General features: G+C 38.2%; 1 protein-coding gene across 1 annotated transcript; it reads right to left on the bottom strand.

Moving 5' to 3' along the window:
- Nucleotides 1-1,043: 1,043 nt before the first annotated feature.
- tspan12 (tetraspanin 12) lies at nucleotides 1,044-12,082 on the bottom strand. The gene is made up of 8 exons (XM_088922564.1): nucleotides 11,505-12,082; nucleotides 11,204-11,349; nucleotides 10,720-10,802; nucleotides 9,771-9,906; nucleotides 6,334-6,408; nucleotides 4,978-5,085; nucleotides 4,115-4,258; nucleotides 1,044-1,916 (listed from the first exon to the last, which is right to left on the bottom strand). Exons 2-8 carry the CDS (start codon nucleotides 11,267-11,269, stop codon nucleotides 1,611-1,613), a joined length of 918 nt encoding a protein of 305 aa, XP_088778690.1. The 5' UTR covers nucleotides 11,270-11,349; nucleotides 11,505-12,082; the 3' UTR covers nucleotides 1,044-1,610.
- Nucleotides 12,083-18,846: the final 6,764 nt, after the last annotated feature.

Genomic DNA, 18,846 nt, shown 5'->3' with positions numbered 1-18,846 from the left:
GCTTTGGACATTTGAAGAAACCTCCTTAAAGTACTTCTTAACACAAATTATTCTTTGCTATTTCTCTTCAAACATGCCTTTGTCCTTTCAAACTAAACATGAACTGGAGATGACAAAGTAAAACTACCACCATGTCATCTAATTTTTATAATAATAGACAGAAATACATTCTGTGTCTACGCTGTGCCATATCCATATTACTAATATTACTAATCTCAAGGTTTTCACCTGATATAGGACACTTCATGTTTAAAATGCAACTCAATCTGACTATACTGGAATGCTGTTTACTAATCTAATCACTCCTTACTTTTTCTTATATCCACATAGCTGTCCTAAGTGGAAAGTAACAAAGAAGAATTGAAGAATTAAAGAAACTGAAGAATTACTTCAGTTTTTTTGGAAAGTACTTTCAGGTCAGCCAGAAATTACTCAATCATAAGATGCAAAGGGTAAAATAATAGCTTAATTTGTGCCAATGCCCAACAGCAAATGCACTGGATTAAAAAGGACAACCAAAGAATGGTTTCTAACGTGAGAAGGCCATTTGGCGGATCTCGACTGCTGGATAGGGAGAAGCTAACTGATCCTAGGATCTCATCCCATCATTCCTTGAAAGAAGCCAATGTACTGGCTTCCATAACATGGCTGGATGTGCAGTCATATACAGTATGTACCGTTTCATGTTTTTGCCATTTATATTTTTAATCAACACTCATTGCATCTTTGCAGGATGCCAATGTAAGAAAACTTATTCACTGCCCTCTTGTGTATAGGATTTCTTATCCTTATTAGTGATGAACAAAATGTGATTATCGTACACTATATAAATCTCTATTCTCTTTAAAAAATATGGTAGGACATATCATTAAACTCCTGGCAAAAATAAATGCACATCCATATGTTAATTAGTGAACTACAGGACTGAAATTCAAGTTAAATTCAAGTTTGAGATTAGTGATCAGCATCACCTATAAACTCTGTTTGAATGATTGTTAGGACTAACAATTAGAAAGTGTGATGTTAAGTAAAAAGCAGCCTTGTTTTATAATTAACACTTTTTGTGTTTACTAGGAAAAAAACAGGACAAAGTCAAGTTTAAAGGGATATCACATGATGAAAAATAAACACCCAAAACACAGAACACCATGTGTATTGAGAAAAAGAACTCGTATTGCTTTTTTACTTAACGTACCATTTAGCAAATTACAGTCTAATGATCACTTTTCTGAACTTCAAAAACAACTCTCTTTAATGACATAAAATTCACATTATAAGAAAATAAAGGTCATTAACATTAAGACTGCATGTATATTTTGCTGTTGTTACAGAACTATTAACTTAAGACAATTTTCATGGAGTTGTGTAAAATAATTGTACTGTCCAGACATCATAACACTGCAACTACAGAAATGCCCCAAGCTCAAAAAAATAATGTGCTGATGTTTTGAATATTCCATGCTTTTTAGCCCTTACATGGAAAAAAAATCAAAATGAAGAGCTGGATTTGCTTCAGAGTAGCTTGATGGTATATTTCACTGAGCACATTAACAAAATGCCTCAAGAGAAATTTCTTTTTAAACAGGCTATAGAAAATAATTCTGCTATGGTTAGAGCTGCCTCATCTCAAACTGTATGCTGCTGGAGTTAGCTGGGATCCTGAGATCTGCGGTCCTTTCAGGGCTGGGCTTCTGTGGCTCCTCTGAATGACAGGCCAGGTGCTGTGAGGTGTCATTGCTCAAGGTCAACATCTGATCAGTCCCGGGAGCTCTTCTGTCATAGTAAAGAGCCCACAGCAGAGTGACAGTGAGGATCATGGCCAGGATCTGGGACACCCCTATCGACACACCCAGGAACCTCAGAACCTGCAGCTGCTTCGTGCCTCTTATGAAACCATATATTTTTGGACCGCAACCCTACACAGAAAAAAAAAAGGCTGTGTTAAATGGGAGCAGCTTATGACACACATCCCTTGAAGAGACATTTACCATATTTTCTTCAAAAACCTCTTGGATGCTACTTTTCTCAAATGGCTTCTTGGTCTCGTGCCTGGACGACGAATTTCTCATGGCTACATTTTCTTCCACAAATGGATTGCTAGAGCAGTCACATCTCCTCCCGGTTCTGGAGGGTCACTGTCCAAATGGTTTTAGAGGTCACTTATTCTACAGCAGGTATCTTCTGGTATTTATACAGGTAGGTAACGTCTTTACTCCATGAGAAAAGACATGGAATCAGTGGTAATAAATAGATCTTGAAAGTATGCAATTGTTTCAGAAAAAAGCCCAGGCTGGTGTGAAATCAAGATCGCCCTTCCAGGACCAGCAGGGAGTATCACCGTGTTAAGAGTGTGCTTTGCCCCCTTCAGTATATAGTTGTGATTTTTTATTCACTCAGACAGCACACCCCTCTCTCTGCACCTCTCTCTTCTTCACACTTTGGAGTGAAGCAGCTACTGACCTTTACCATCTGGACAACTGCACAAGTGCAAAACTGTCCGCTGGCTTGCAGCTGTCTGTGCGTCCTCTGTGGACTCTCTGCTCCTTTATTTTTTATACTCCCATCCCTGAAACGTCTCTAGAATCCATGTGAATATCTTGCTGTACACAAATGTCCTCATCTTGGCATGAATGTGTAAGTAAATGGACACCATGATCTAGCTCAGGAAATTTTACGGAGCAGAAATAAAGATGTAAAAGGGCAGTTAATTATTTTCTGGCAGGCAGCTCTTTACTGTCAAGTGTGACATGCCTGAGAAACCTATTTTGGCTCCAACAGCTGCCCCATCTTTAAAAAAAAAAGAAAACAGAAACAAAATTTTGGCTCGCTCCAGATATTGCCTTAATTGGCCTTTTCTTAATGAATTACATCTTTTTCCTAATAGGCATGTTTCAAAAAGACAATATAAACATAAGTATAACATGATTAACTTCTGACCAAGTCAGAGGCTTCTGACACTGTTTTGAGCAAGCAGTGCTAGTATGCCAATTTTTCATTTTTAGCATTTCATTGCTGTAAGCAGCCTTCAATGGTAAATATTTATTAAAACTTAGAAGAAGATTGTATAATGTAATGTATTTGTTTACTGTAAAGAGATAAGAAAAAGGATTTTTACAAAGGCCTAAAGTCTGCCTCCACTCCAGGGTAAAGTCTCCACTCAACTCCAGCACACTGCCTGTGCTGTGCTCTTTGTGAAAGGCATCGGAGGATTTTAGTCTCTTGTGTTGTGATTATCCACCACCTTTGACAAGGAATACATTTATCACAAATTTCCATTTCCACACTAACAGCTTCCTCTGAGGCTGATCTGCATTTTGCTAGGGCAAACTAGGGTCAAGAAAGACAGACTTGACACTGGGGCTGTATGATTCGCTGAGAGAATGATAGCTAGTCAGACTGGAACGAAAAACCTCGCCTAAGGATGTGGATGATTAATTACAAACAGTGCCAAATTCCAGCTTTATTATTATGGCTGCTTATTAGTCAGTGCACCAAAGTAAAGTTCAAACTACTTAAACTAGAGATATACTGTTATACTACTGTATAAATATGAACTTGTTTTTTCTGTTTAGAGAAGTAGATTTGTGACATGACTCTTCATAATAGTAGTAACAACACAACTTTAAAAATAAAAAAAATAAAGGTGACATTTACACTGTATTTAAGCTTCCTGTACTACATGTATTCTTTGTAATTGCTTTTACAAAGCACTTTACCTAATTGTTGATGGATGTATACCAAACACTTAACATTTAAGCACTTAAAAAGTTAGAAAAAAAAACAAATGAACATTTTCAAACTTAAAGTACTCCTTTCACATTATACTAGACGTTAAGAGTCATTAGTTAAGCTTTCCTGTTGACATCATAATTCATAACAACAAATACATATTAAACGCTTTTAAGAAACCCTATTACTATTTTTGTCAAATAAGTATTAGTTCATAAGCTCTATGAAACCCCACAGTCAAGTCTTTTGTATGTTACTGAACTATGACATAGAAAAGTTTTTTTTTTATTTTCATGTGAGAATTTCTAAAGAATCCCACAGCATGTCACATTTCTGTAAAACAAGAAGTTACACAACCACATTAACCCTTCTTTCACTGGCTTACCTCTTGGTGGAGCTCACTCAGGTCCTCGTAGTGGGCTTGTCTTGCACAGCCTGGGAATTCTTTATTACAACAAGAGTCTGGAGGCCACTCCATCTCCGTCATCTCCAGCCAATCGGTGAAGTACATTACTCCACAGCACTTGAACTGAACAAGGAGCACAAGTTTGAACTACAGTATACGTGTGCAGTCATTGTCTACATATTGTCTATGGGGCGGAGTGGTGGCACTGTGGCTAGGGATCTGTGTCTGTGGTTGGAAGGTTGCCGGTTCAAATCCTGTGGCTGGCAGAGGAATCCTACTCCCTTGGGCCCCTGAGCAAGGCCCTTAACCCCAACTGCTCCATGGGCGCTGTATAAAAAAATGGCTGACCCTGTGCTCTGACAACAACCTTCTCTCTGTCTGTGTGTCTCATGGAGAGCAAGTTGTGGTATGTGAAAAGACAAATTCCTAATGCAAGAAATTGTATATGTCAAATAAAGTGATCTTATCTTAATTCCCCTTACATATTGTAAGTCTCTTTGAGCTGTACCAAAATCCAGTGAAAGGCGGTATTTGTCTGGTTTCTGAAGATGAGACTACTACCATTACATGGAGAAAATAAAAACTTTTGAAGCAACAGAACTTCTTAACCTTCTTACAATTAGTTTTTTTTTTCAGATCCCAACTTTTACAAGTAGTTAAAAGACAAAAAGGAATTGTTCGGGACTCACAATAACTTTAATCAGATTCTGTACATATTGTACTTTTTAGAACAAGCTAATGTGAAATAAGCCAAAAAAATGCACATTAATGAAGGAACAATATGGCATAAAATATTAAAATGGTCTTAAGTGAATCATCACATTTTAACTGTCCAGACTCACCTCTTTCTGAAAGAAATTCCATGCATGGGTTAACCACTGATAGCGAGATAAGCCATAATTGGGCATTCTTGATTTTAAACTGATCATGTCAGACCTCTGTAGAGGGACCTGTGATTTAAACAAAAAATAAACACTTTGCTTTTTATTTTGCATACAATTCTGAAAAGACAGTTTGTCATTGTTCTTGCTGAATGTCTTAAAAATGAGTTACCTCTGCCCTTTTTAAAAGCCCATTTCAGACCCATGTATTTTAAGTTTACAGACTTTGTCTGCCACAGATAATTTCACAACAAATGTTAATTTGCACAGCAGATGCTTTTAGTTCAGTGTTGTAGGTTATGTCTGTTCTTTCAGTTTTAAATTTCACGTCAGCAATATTCCAATATATCCTGGTTAAGATTATCACTATTCTTAAAAACTATTCATAATATTAGAGAATAGCAGAGATGCAAATACTGTACCATATTATTCTCGCACAATGGAAATCCACCTTGCTGCATTTGATCTTCTTAAAGCAGATACAGAACAGTATACAAACATGTCTAGTACACATACTACATCTGAACTACCAAGATATCAGAGATGGTCCTTTAATGAAACACTGCTGTGCTAATAGGACATGTGATAAGTACATTGCAATGTAGTCTATCCTGAATACACCTGGCAAATGGACAAATAGCTGGAGATCAAAGACTGTAAACTAGTGTGCAAACCTCTCTCTTACCACTCAGATAAGCTCCTCCTATAACAGAGATCTTTGTAGAAATGCAAACATATCAGTGTTCACAAGAGAGCTCCTTCCTAACCCAGTGACAGGCTGAAGATAATTTACCTTCAGCTCTGGTTGCATTTACTGTACATTTCTCTCTGTTCTTACCATCAATGCTAAAGACCACTGTACAATAAAACATTGTGATCTTTAATTGAGAAGGGCTTGGAAAGGACTTTTAATTTGGTTTGACACTCTGTTTAGAATTCTAAAACTGTTACCAATAACACAGTAGTAACATTTTCAACAGTAACAAACTGTTTTTAAATGATCTACAACTATTAATGAACTAATTAAAGACTATAAATCCATTTATTTGTTTCATATTTTGAAAAACATAATGTAAATCCTATCCCATTCAATATTGCTGAAGCATGACACATGAATTCTAATTTGTCCTATACTGAAAAAAAAGTAAATTACTAATTAATTCATCACTTTAATTCATTAATTAAAACTAAAACTTAATCACTGAAGCTTTTGTTAATAATATAATCAAACTATGTCCTATAAGACAGGATCAGGGCCCTTTATAAAGCCACCACATAATTAGTTTGACTATTTAAATTACTCAAAAGAGAACTCACCAGGTGGTCTTGTTCATATGTCCACACACCACTGGCCAGCTCAATGCAGAATATCACCAGAAGACTTCCAAAGTACTGTAGAAGCAAGAAGCACAGCAACCTTGGTGGATTGGAAAATATGTTTATATTTATAACAAAGCATTGAGTCTTAATGGTCCCTTTCAGTTCGTAAGGGAAAATGATCGCTCAAGAAATGTATTTTATTATTGTTTTTCCTTGTACAATTATTTGAATTATTGCAATCTGTAATACTGTTGGTCCAATTTGGGTCACAGTAACTTCTAGACTTCACGCCAAAATAACTTCAGTATCTAATTTAGTTATTCAAGGTCCATAATAAAAAATTGTGTGAAATTCTTTGACTGTGACTGTTATTAGCGAATAAGTAATATAGTCATGGTTTTCGTATAAAACCACAACTGCAATTGTAGCTGAATGAACAACATTTTTCATGAGTATGATATTAAACAGTAGTTGGAACATGTTGACTAATATTTTTCAATATCAATCTAAAACATCAACTTATTAAGATTAACGTCCAGCCAGACAGCCCCTTAGATTAGCTTCTGTCTGTATTAAAAAGCTATGGTTTAGGATGTTTATTTGAAGAATCCAAATATTTGTAGAAGACAAATGACACAGCTGCTTCTTTGTTAATATTTCAGTCCATTTAGAGTGCTGAAATCCAAACAAAATAGAATGCCATTCTAAAAGTCCTCTGACATTACTGCCCAATCTATTCTTTGTCTGTTAAGGTGGTGAAGCTCTACTTTCCTGTGCCTTTAGACAACTGCTATTATTAGCTTTGAAAAAGACCTCCGAGACAAAACAAAACCAATGAGAGGTTAAGGAAAGTATAAAATATTGTTGGAAACCAAAGTAAAAATCACAATTAGTACAGACTCTTCATAATTTGTCACAATTAAGCAAAATAATTGAATTGCACTTTTCAGCAATTTTTTTGTAGCGTTGAAGTGAAAATCATGGGGCTACTAGTATCTGCTGTAAAGACTTCAGGCTCTGTGCCTGATTGAAGCTAATGTCCTTCACCTTCACATTTAATGAGCAGTATCTTTTACAATCACCAAACTGAAGGATAAAAAGATCTCTTTGTTTCTTTGACTGTTTCCATTTAATATTTAAATTAATTTGTGATGTGTGAGCTATGATTAATTTTTTGCAGTGCAGATTCTTTATCACCATTCTCGCTGCAGCTACCCTTGAATGTTCAGTAATCTTTCTTTGTGTCCAATGACATGGGCTCTGTTGGTGCAGAACATATTGCACTTAAAGGGATCCTATGAATAGTCTTCAGAAATCTGAGCATGACTGCCTTTCATTTTTGTGTACATGATTTAAAAGGAAAGGCATGATGCATTGTTCTCTAGACTAGAAGACAACATTGTTCTTCCCATGCATCACTAGTAACACAAGAATACAAACTTTCTACAAAGAATGAATGACTTTTTCCAAAAGCATACTGAATACAAGAAGATGGTTTTCGGAAAAGGGGGGGCATGTTCTTTGAGTAAGGTTATATGCAGGAACACACCACTCCCTCTAAAACAGGGCTTTTGAATTTACTATTACATTTTCTGTTTAACAAATATCAGTATCAAATTATGAAATGCACTGAAGACATTTCAAAGAAGAGGCACTAAAGTGTGATTTCTTTAAAACACTGATCCTGAATTACCTTTTCTTCTGTGCTACCTTCTAAATTTGAGGTTATATAGCAGAAGGCTTAATATTTATTTAATTAATATGAATAGATATTTATTACATTTATATTTCAGTCAAGACGGAACAGGCCAATGATAACATTGGTAAAAAGACAGGACATACAGTAAAGTATAATTTGACACAAAATGTATATTTTACATAGAAAACAACAATTCAAACATCTCTTTAACTCATGGAATTCCCCTCTCGGCTGGAGAAAAAAGCTTTTGGCAATCTGTCCCTACCCCTGAAGACAAAGACAGTAACAGGTTTAACTACGAGCATCAATCTCTTTCATTATGTAAATACCAGTCTAAGCATTTTTAACTGGGAACACTGAGCTCATCCTACATTCCGTGTAACTGTGTCTGCAAATGCTAATCGACTCTGTATCTGTTGGCTTACTTTATCTACCTTTTTGTTATTGTAAATGATTGAACAGACTAATTCCACATGTCTCCACTGATTAATGCGTGGGAGGTCCCTTGTTTGTGTTCTTGTCCTGTCAGTCTCTTAACTCTGACAAATGTGTTGACTCAAGTTTGTAATTCATGGTGTTTCAGCAACACATCATTTTCCCTGCAATTATTCACACAGTGTGGCAGGCCACAGAATGAATTGTTTTACAGCGGAACTCATCTGGAAACACGCAGAATGACTTTTTCAGTGATACACACAGCACAGTTTTTTAAAAACAGCACTTCTTCTGCCCAGTGACTCTGAATGAAAATTATTTACACATCAGTGTAAATGCACAATAAAACACTGCAGCATGAAATACTTGTGATTACAAGGGACATTAATGTGCTATGATAGCATACCTATCTACAGTTTGTGAGTTAGTACCATTAGAGAAATTCTGCTACAGTACCTCACACTCTTCAGTCACTTTTTATTACTAATTCAAAATTAGATTTAAAGCAACAACCTTTTGTCAGCGTTAACCGCCACTTACGTAAGCAAAAACACTTATTTAAGAAACAGCAACGTAACCTAAATTGACCTATATCTGGCGGTGAGATTAAAATAGTAAAGACAGCAAAGAAACTGTTACCTCATTTTTATTAGGGCTATGTTTTTCTGCCTATTTTGTCTTTGCTCCAGCAATTGTCATCTCAGTGCTGACAGGTCCATCCAGGTCCCTATCAGCAGCTGGGCCAGGTACACTATTAAGTTGACTTGGGTCAAAAAGAAAGCAACAGACTACTAGAGTATGCCCAGATGGATTTGAGTTTCTCCTGTATACATGAAGACCTAAGTCTTCTGAGTCTTATGGTTTATTGTAAACAACTGTTGCATTATACATACAGTAGAAACTGTGACGATTTTGCACTACCTAGTAAAAAACACATTTTCTAGCAAGGTGACTGATTCATTTAATGTTCTAATTTCGTGTTTCAAATATTATTTATATTACATAGCGTTTTATCAAATACTTTATTTGGCTCATCATATAGGAAAAGAAAAAAATGCACAGGCCGATACAGAGGCTCTGTGTTACATGTTTTCCTTTTGGCATGGCCTTGAAACTGGAGTTCTTACAAACCATACAGGTACGCAATGTGCAATGCGGCTTTATGTCACATATTAAGTAGTTTGTTTTGAAATGAGAAAAAAAAACGCACAGGAAGGAGAACTTGTGTGACTCCAGATTCCCTTTCTGGAAACAAGACGAGCTCCTAAGAATTCTGAAAATGAATCAATGGAACACATACCCATGAAAGAAGCAGCAGATTGTTTTTTACTGTTCCACAATAACCCAGCATCCCTACTATGATTAGAAAACAGCACACAGCAATCATCACTGGATGGACCACCGGGGAATACGTCAGAATCACTGCTTCCTCCAGCCTGCAAAGAAACAGCAATTCCTGAAGGCAGCTTGGCAACACTGCTGTTTATTTATCTACCCAGCCTGCTCTCAGCACTTGTTATTAATACTTGTGCTATAAGTGATTTCTGATTGTACTCAGCTGGAATGCTACCATTTTTGCTCTCTCCCAAGCACCTACTGTAAAACGACTTAAGGCCTGCAAAGTTATACTTTAAACGTAAAAGGCCAGACATGACTCTAGTATTAATTTGTTGTTTGCAAACTACAAAAATACAGCTTGTTTTTTAGTAATGCATTAAGTCTCTTTCTCTCTTACTTTGACTGAGAAGAGAGATCACCAGATTTAATAATGCCTATATTCATTCTACGAAACATTAAAAGAAAAGTCAAATGTAAAAGTATTGCTCTTGGGTGATTCTGAGCTAGCCTTCATGCATTTTAAACAGCAACAATTACTCAAAATGTTCATTCTGATTACAGGACATGCTAGCTGTATACGTCTGTAGAAAGACATAGGGGGGAGATGTTTGAATTGTCTGAATGAGCATTAGATACATTAGATATTTCTTCATGGCTGTGTTGGAATTTCTTCTAAAAAAATGTATATCGCATACTGTATATTTCAATTCATAGTAACATTTTGCCATCAACGTAATTAGGTTTCTTCTAAGGCAGAACTATTTTATACTGTAATTAGTATGACAGGCATTCAAACAGTGTAGTTTGAGTTCTTCGCTTAAGTAAACAATGAATTAATAAGTAGACACTGCACTTCTATATTTCAGTACAGTTCAGTTCACTATATATTAACATAAGTCTCCAAATCTTACCTGGTGTCAGCAGTTAAAGTAATAACATTGTTCAGGTAGTCTCTGAGCCAGGCAGCCACACCCAACACACAGATGGACATCAGCTGAATAGAGGAACAGATCGCAACCTCATAAATACTTAAGATTTTACACATGTCCACTCTTGCTGGTTACTGCATGAAATATAAACTGCACGTTAACTGCATTTTTGACTGTGCAAATGTGTACATGCTGTTTTAACTTCCAATGACAACTATAAGCGGTCCAGGTAATATTTATATGAACGAGGATGTACAATTTGTAAAGTTTTTTTACTTACATTTTGCTCACAACGTTCATATGCAAGACACAGGGTTGTCACTGGGTGGGAGAATTAAGTGTGTTCTGGGTGAGAGTATTATCATCATTCTAGTCTGGGTCCAAGAACACGAGTGGTCGTCGTAATCTTTAATCGGTAATGTGAGCACTGTCTCTGCCACCTGCTTCGGCATTCGACTTCTCTTACCCAGAAAAGTAAATTGAGAGCGTAGAGCAAGCAGCGCAGGCACTTCACCGAGTCCTCCCTGGCCATTCTGAAAGCTGCAACCGCTGGACAAATCTCATCATCTTAATTCTCTCGACCATAGCAGCCCAATCCACTTAATGAAAAGACTGCAAAATAAGACCGAAAACAATTAACGAGCTACTGCAGCACGCGAGAAATTACATACAGTACGATTGCAATGCAATAAAACTTTGAGAGCAGTATCCAAAAAATTGGTAAGGGGTGCATTTGATTTTAATTAGGTTATTAATTTTAAACATACCGTTAAAGGGTTGTCAACTGTCGCTTAAATGTGATTTTCCTTCAACGTCTTCTTAAAAGCAAATTGCCTTCGTGGGAAGATACGATCATTCACAACAACAGGTGTTTTCTTCATAGTTTTGTGACCTACAGAACGTGGGATTCACGGAAGACGGGGCACTTCTGATGAAATTCCGGAATCGTTAACTTTTTTTAATTTACTTAAAAAAAAACACTGGCTTGCAAAAGTCGAAAAGATATTAACTGCTCACCCCAGAAAGCCATGAATATATATTTATCGAGTTTTGTTTTCGGTTACGCATAGAAAGGTACTCGTGAAAAGCATTTAAACGTTATATTTTTGTCTCCAAACGTACAAAACGAGATAACATGACAGCATTCCATCTGTACACTTAGAAAAAAAACACACTAGTAGAAGACGGGAGAGAGCTGTTCGAAAGTGTCACTGAAGGCTATCGTTCACTCAGATCCTTTAATTTTACTTGAGAGGCGTGAAGCAGGTCATCTGTCATGTTCTGAGAGAAATCCCTCTTCCCCTAAAACACCTATCTTCCCTTCAAGGAGCTCCGTAGACACACCACTGAAAATATTTTGCGTGCTGTCAATAGGACTTGTGCTTGTAAGGAGTTTCAGTGACTGAACGCGCACACTCTTCACCCTGACAGACTTGTCTCGGTGTTCTTCTGGGTCCTAGAGACACAAGATAGCTAATTGAGGCGACTCAAACGCACATCAAGTCGAAAAGCATCCAAGACCGTTGGAGAAAAAGAATGTGGGCGGTAAATCCGCCTCCGAAAGATAGCATTTGCCGGTCAAGGGGTCATATCTGAGAGAGCATTATTGTCTCAACTGAAACCAAGACGCAAGCTCTTCCACCCCCTTCTTGACAGGAACAGTTTGTAAAATAAAGGACTTTTGGTAGTTAAGGGGGTGCAAAACTAACCTTTTCACCTTTTGTAACCCTCCCTCCTTCCCCGCTTGTATTCCTAATATTGAAGATGTATTTGTCAGCTGGGGTCTGCAACATAACACCGAAAATAACATTTCAAAACTAGCGCACTCGTGATGCAATAGTACAGCAGTGTAATCAGTAAACGTAACGGATAACACTTTGCGTTTTCTTGTTAGGGGATCCGATATTTGTACTCTGTGTTGTTTTGCTTACTCTGTAATCTATAGGATTTTAATTTATGAACGTTATTTAAAACCACTATGCACATTTTCCAGAGTAGTGTTTTTTACAGTTCTGAAACCGAGGGATTAAATTGATCGAATGGATACCTTTGATATAAGATTAATGCATTCATAACAGACCTAATCTCAGTGACCATCGGCAAATTACTTATTTTGCACAAAATGTTTAATTTTGCATGTATTTTCCCTATAAAAAATTTAATCGATTTTCTCATAGAAGCACGCCGTTTCTTTAAAAAAAATAGTATTCCTTGTCTATTAGGCCAGCTGTCCCCACCTGACCATCTCAGATGTTGCTGAAAAAATAACCATTGCTATGTTATTGAAATATGAACAAATTCCAATCGTGGACTGAAAAATTCCAAAGACAACTTGAAGAATATACATTTCTTTTAAGTCAATGTTTTCCATCCAGTTGGTGCAATAGTTTTGCTACGTGGAATCTATATTAATTTGCCAAATGTATTCAGAATTTGGTTTTCACAGTGACAGAGATCTTAAATAATAAAATAATAAGACAATAGATTATTTTTTTATTCCGAACATTAAAGACGCACAAGAAAAGACGGACATTTTTAGATGAAGCTTATTGTTATAGAAGGCTTTAGAATTGCCCCCTTCACATTACATATTTCAAAACATATGCATTCTAAAATGCTTGCAGACAAAAACAGACCTAAATTCCTCGGATTACCTATTTCAACATCACATGGATGAGAGTGAAGCAAAACAAAGAGAATAAAATATACTACAATGTCCTTAAAATGAATGCAAAGTTTACATATATAACAAATTATTTAATTTCTTTTTACAATCAAGATTTTCATTTTCACAAGAGCTATGAGGCTGCTTTATCAGTACCACATACAGAAGAACTAATTAATTAGCAATGAGCTAGTCAGGAGTATTTTTCTGTCCAACTGATATAAATACTAGCTCCTCCTAAAAAAAAAAAGAGTTAATTTTCCCAAGTGAATAAGAATGGAGTTTCATGCATCACAGGCCACTGTTTCATAAGAGAGCTGTATGCAGCTACACCACATGTTAAATTAGATCACACACCTCAAAACAATCAAAATTGTGTATATACAGTAGATATCTGTCACGCCCTCTGCAGCCAGAGGGAGCTCCTACTCTGTCCTGTCCCTAGTTTCCTGTGCTTTGCTGTCCTTCCGGTGTCTCTCTCTCTGGGGCTAAATATTTCCGGGTCACTCATTCACCTTCGCTCAGCATTAACGTTCGGATGTCCTGAGACCCCCCTAGCATCCAGGTCGCCCCACGTCCGCTGCCCGAGGGCATAGGTTTCTATACGACTCCTGAACTGCCGAGCCCAGGCTAATCCCCCGTTCCGCCGCTACGCATATGGGTCTTTTTCCGCTCTCCTGCCTCTCCACGATTCGTCCCTTCCGACATTCGTGACAAGATCAGCTTATAGAAATACAAATTTGAAGAAGGCCACTCAAATAGTGTCATGTTTTTGTGCCCTTGATAAAATAAAGAAACCATTTTAATCACCAGCAAGAAGGGGGTGGTATGCCAATTTACCTTTATATACTCTGCTGTATTGATTAGCCGGTTTAATGAGGTATTTATGGAGCATCTTTTATCCCAACGAATCTCAGAGTGCTTTACATACAGGAGGGAGATCTAATTTATCCACCACTGGGTGATGATGGCAGTCATTATGGATCAGCAGAGAAAGTGGAGAATAATAATAATAATAATACCTTACACTTCTATACAGTTTTTCTGGACACTCCACTCAAACAACTTTACAGGTAATGGGGACTCCGCTCCACCACCACCAATGTGCTGACCCCACTTGGATGATGCAAAAGCAGCTCAAGTGCGCTATTACGCTCACCACACACCAGCTATCAGTGGGGAGGAGAGCAGAGCGATGACGCCTGTTCATAGATGGGGATTATAAGGAGGCCATGATTGGTAAAGGCCAGGGGGAAATTAGTGATAAATGTCTTGGGGAGAAATAGAAAAAGTTGTCAAAGAACAATTTAACTTTTTAAAACTTTTTTTAACTTCAACATTTTTCACATTTTCAAGAAAGCAAAACATTGAAGAACAACAGAACGATAGAAGAGCCTATTTAGTTGTTTGTCTGCTAGGCATGTTAGAACGATTAAAAAATAAAATCTGTAACAAAAATAATATGGAGAAGTGGCCTTAAGGCTTAGACTGTTATTTGTTAATGCATTATATGCTTAAAAATGTGGTCAACCTGATAACAGATGCCTGTTTTTCCCTGTCACCATCTGAAACTCAGACCTTTTGGCAATCGTGTAGGAAACTTTCAGAAGGTCTTCTTGAACTGACCTTCTTCATGAAAAAAATCTTAATTTTTTTATTATGGTACCTATTCTTTTGGAATAGGAACAGGCACGAATAATGTTAACAAAATTCTGTATTTTTGGTTAGTTTTATTAATTTAATTTCCTTTTTAGTGTAACAGAAGAAGTCATGTCAGAAACAGTTTCCCAACTCTACATGCTTATGAAACACTTGAATGGTGGTTTAAAAAGTAACATCTTGGGCCAAGTACAAAAATAGAGTAAGAGTTAGCACAGGGACCTGAAAATATGTAACTCGGGTTTTTCCTCCGCACAAATGTAAAATGATCAGGTGTGGCTGGGCCGTCCAGAAAAACAAAGTTCACACAGAATGAAGTAGATTTCGCTGCTGTAGTATTCTTCCGCGAAAACATGTTTCTTATTTTTTCTTGTTAGGGGACTGTGTTAGAAGGCTGTAGCATGTATATTGGTGGGGAGGCTTGAAGTCATAATATAACCCTTGATATAAACATTGATACCCAATGGAGTGGAGGCCATGATACCCAAATAGACTACATATTAGTGAGAAGAATTGATAGAGCAAAAGTCCAAGATGCTAAAGTCCTGCCCTATGAGGCTGTTACCAGACAACACAGGCTACTGGTGATGGACATCACAATATTGAAGGAGCGAAGAATAAAGCAGAGAAAACACCCAGCACGAAAAAAAGTGTGGAAACTGAGAGAAAACGAAGTAGATTTCAACAGGCTGGTGAGAGAAATGAAAAACAACACAGAGGAAACAGAGGAACCTTCAGTTGAAGAAGAGTGGACTGAGATGAGCCACATCCTATAAGAGGCTGCTACCAGGGTTTGTGGAAACACAAGAGGAGGCAGACCAAGGGAAAATGAAGAGTGGTGGTGGGATATGGAAGTTCAGGAAACACTGAAGGAAAAGAAAAAAGCATACAAGGCACTGAAAGATGGCACTGGAGAATTACAAGAATATAAGAGACTAAAGAAGGTAGCAAAAAGAAGTGTAGCAAGAGCAAAGGAAAGAGCCTGGAAAGAATGGTATGAGAAACTTGAAACAAAGGAAGGAGAGGAACAAATCTACAAGACTGCTAAACATAGAGCGAGACAGAAAAAAGATATCAGATATCAGATATCAAAGAACTCATCTTTGCTGATGATGTGGCACTGATGGCAGATTCAGAAGTAGAACTACAGGAGAAAGTGTTCAAATGGCAGAGGAGTCTGGAAAAGGGTGGACTGAAAATGAATGCAGAAAAATCTGAAATAATGGTAATGGAGAGAAGAGGGGATACTATGACCAATGTTGAGGAGACAAATGGAGGAAAACTGAAACAGGTTGATGGCTTTAAATACCTTGGATCAAAACTGGTAAAAGGAGGAGAAACACCGGAAGCAGTAAAACAAAGAGTGAAAGCTGGATGGAACAAGTGGAGAGAAATAACTGGAATAATCTGTGACAGGAAAATTCCTAGAAAGTTAAAGTGCAAAATGCACAAGACTGTGATTAGACCTGTACTACTATATGGAGCTGAATGCTTGGCAGTTGGAAAGAGGGAAGAGAACTTGATGAGAAGAACTGAAATGAGGATGTTGAGATGGATTCTGCAGATTTCAATGAAGGATAAGATCAGAAATGAAGAAATCCGTAGACGATGTAGGGTGGTGGATCTGGTTGAGAAGATGCGAGAGGCGAGGTTACGGTGGTATGGACATATCATGAGGAGGGACGTTGAGGAAGTAACAAAGAGGGTAATGGAATTTGAGGTGGAAGGTAACAGGGGAAGAGGCAGGCCTAGAAAGAGATGGATAGATTGTGTGAGAAAAGATATGGAGGTATGTGAAGTGAGTGAGGAAGATGTGCTCGACAGAGACAAGTGGAGAAGAGCAACCAAAGCAGCTGACCCCAGGGCAGTCTGGGACGAAGGCTGTGAAAAAGAAGAAGAAGAAGATATAAACATTGATACAATATCTATAGTAACTGTAACTAATAAAATTGTACAACATCGGGTTGTGGGGGTTCCACTCTTTGCCACCAGAGGGCAGAAGACCGCATGAAATTCTAGTTAAAAGCGCAAATGATTAAATCCTGAAAGTATTTTTACAGCCTTTAGTTTTTAAACTGAAACATTCGTTTCAGAGAAATAATTGTAAAGAAAAAGAAATTTAGTTGTGCTACACTATTTATTGTTCTAGCATTACTGTCACAAAACCAAAATAGGTTACAGGAATGTTTCGGCGGTTTCGGTTTTCTCGGATTTGAGCAAATTATCGTGTTTCTTCTTTCTACTGTTCATTTAGAAATTAACCTTTACTTCTTCCTTTGAGGTTAACGCACGCTGACTGTTCCCCCTTTGAACATATGCGTGATGACAATACAGATATTCCCCCTAGTTTTCCCTTCTAGCGGAGGCAGTATAGGAAGAGATGCAGGAGACGGTAACTGCACCTCAGTGACTTCATTTCCCCTTCTGACCAGCTCAGGCGTGCTAATAACTGAGAGGAGGTTTAGGAAGCAGGGCATGGAGAGGAGTAACGGCTACCACTGCTTAGTTTGGAGTAGCGCGAAAGAGGGAGAGAGGGAACGCGGGCCCGCTTTTGTAAAGGCAGGGAGAGGGGAAAGGAGGACTCGGAGGTCAGGGTTCAGAGGCTCCTAGACAGAGCGATAGCAGGGCGTTATACGGCCCCCTACCCAGCTCCCTCGCCCCTGGTAAAGGGATGGCAGTCTTCTTTGTGGCTGGGGGCGGGCTTGGTGCTGGGATATTGCAGCTGTGGACCGGGCTCAGACGATTGGGAAAACGGCAGAAGGCGAGGCGTCTCCTCCTGCGACAGGGCTCTGGGCTAAAGGCAACGGTGCACCTGTCTTGGCGGCTGGAAAGGTTGTTCCTCTAGGCCACTTGTCACAGCTCTGCAGATACCCCTCGGCCCAGATGGATAGCGTACTCTGGGCCCGCTGTCATTTCAGGGTCGTCTGGGCTGCAGGCAGTGGGTCGCTGTAGGGTGACACGGCAGCTTTTAAAGAAGTGAAGTGCAGCGCAATGCTCTGCTTCTTGCCTTTTCACAGCACTGTACTCCCGGAGCTCGTCCGCCCACCGGGCCACCTGCCCCTCCGGATCCCTGAAAGACATAAACCGGCGCAGCGCAGGTTGCTCAGTGCGGAAGGTGAACTGGAGACCACACAGATGGTGCCTGAAGGGCTCCACCGCGTCAGTGACACGATAGTGGCGTTCTGCTTTGGTGTGGCTCCGTTCACTCCAAATAAATGCTCATGATTTTCTTCAAACGCAATTCATGAACCAAACATTGTGTTATGCTACGAAGGCTGATGAAGGACTATGCCAGTGAAAGAAATCATGTTAGTTAAATCCGTTGTTATAAAATGGATTAAATGAAACACATTTGAGGAACACGAGTACAGATGTCTGTACTATCAAACAATAGACAGGACATTGGTTAAATATAATAGCATATTTTGGAAATAGTTACTCGAAGGTAATACGAAATGTTTTTTTTCCCCCAAAATAATGATAATACTGATTTAGTTGTTAACGTAGAAGTTCTTTCTCTAAAGTGACATGTTACCTTATCAATATAACACCTGGACAAATTGCAAAAGTTTTTCAACTTGAAAGCATGCATTCAAAGACTTCAGCGTGGTAAGTATCTTCAATATTGTATATTTAAAGAGCTCAATTCACATTAAGCTCCTGGAAGCACTTACAAATGAGAGGAGGCTATAGGATATATCTAGTCTATTTGGTAGTTAGGTGTGAACTAAGCTGTGCCATTTCTTAAAAGAAGTCAGGGTATCAGCTTCAACATGACTGTGTAG

The sequence above is a fragment of the Atractosteus spatula genome, chromosome 8, assembly GCF_055471065.1.
Source record: "Atractosteus spatula isolate fAtrSpa1 chromosome 8, fAtrSpa1.hap1, whole genome shotgun sequence".
Classification (NCBI taxonomy): domain Eukaryota; kingdom Metazoa; phylum Chordata; class Actinopteri; order Semionotiformes; family Lepisosteidae; genus Atractosteus; species Atractosteus spatula.
Note: the sequence above shows the minus strand (reverse complement) of the source record. Positions and strands in the feature narration are given on the sequence as shown.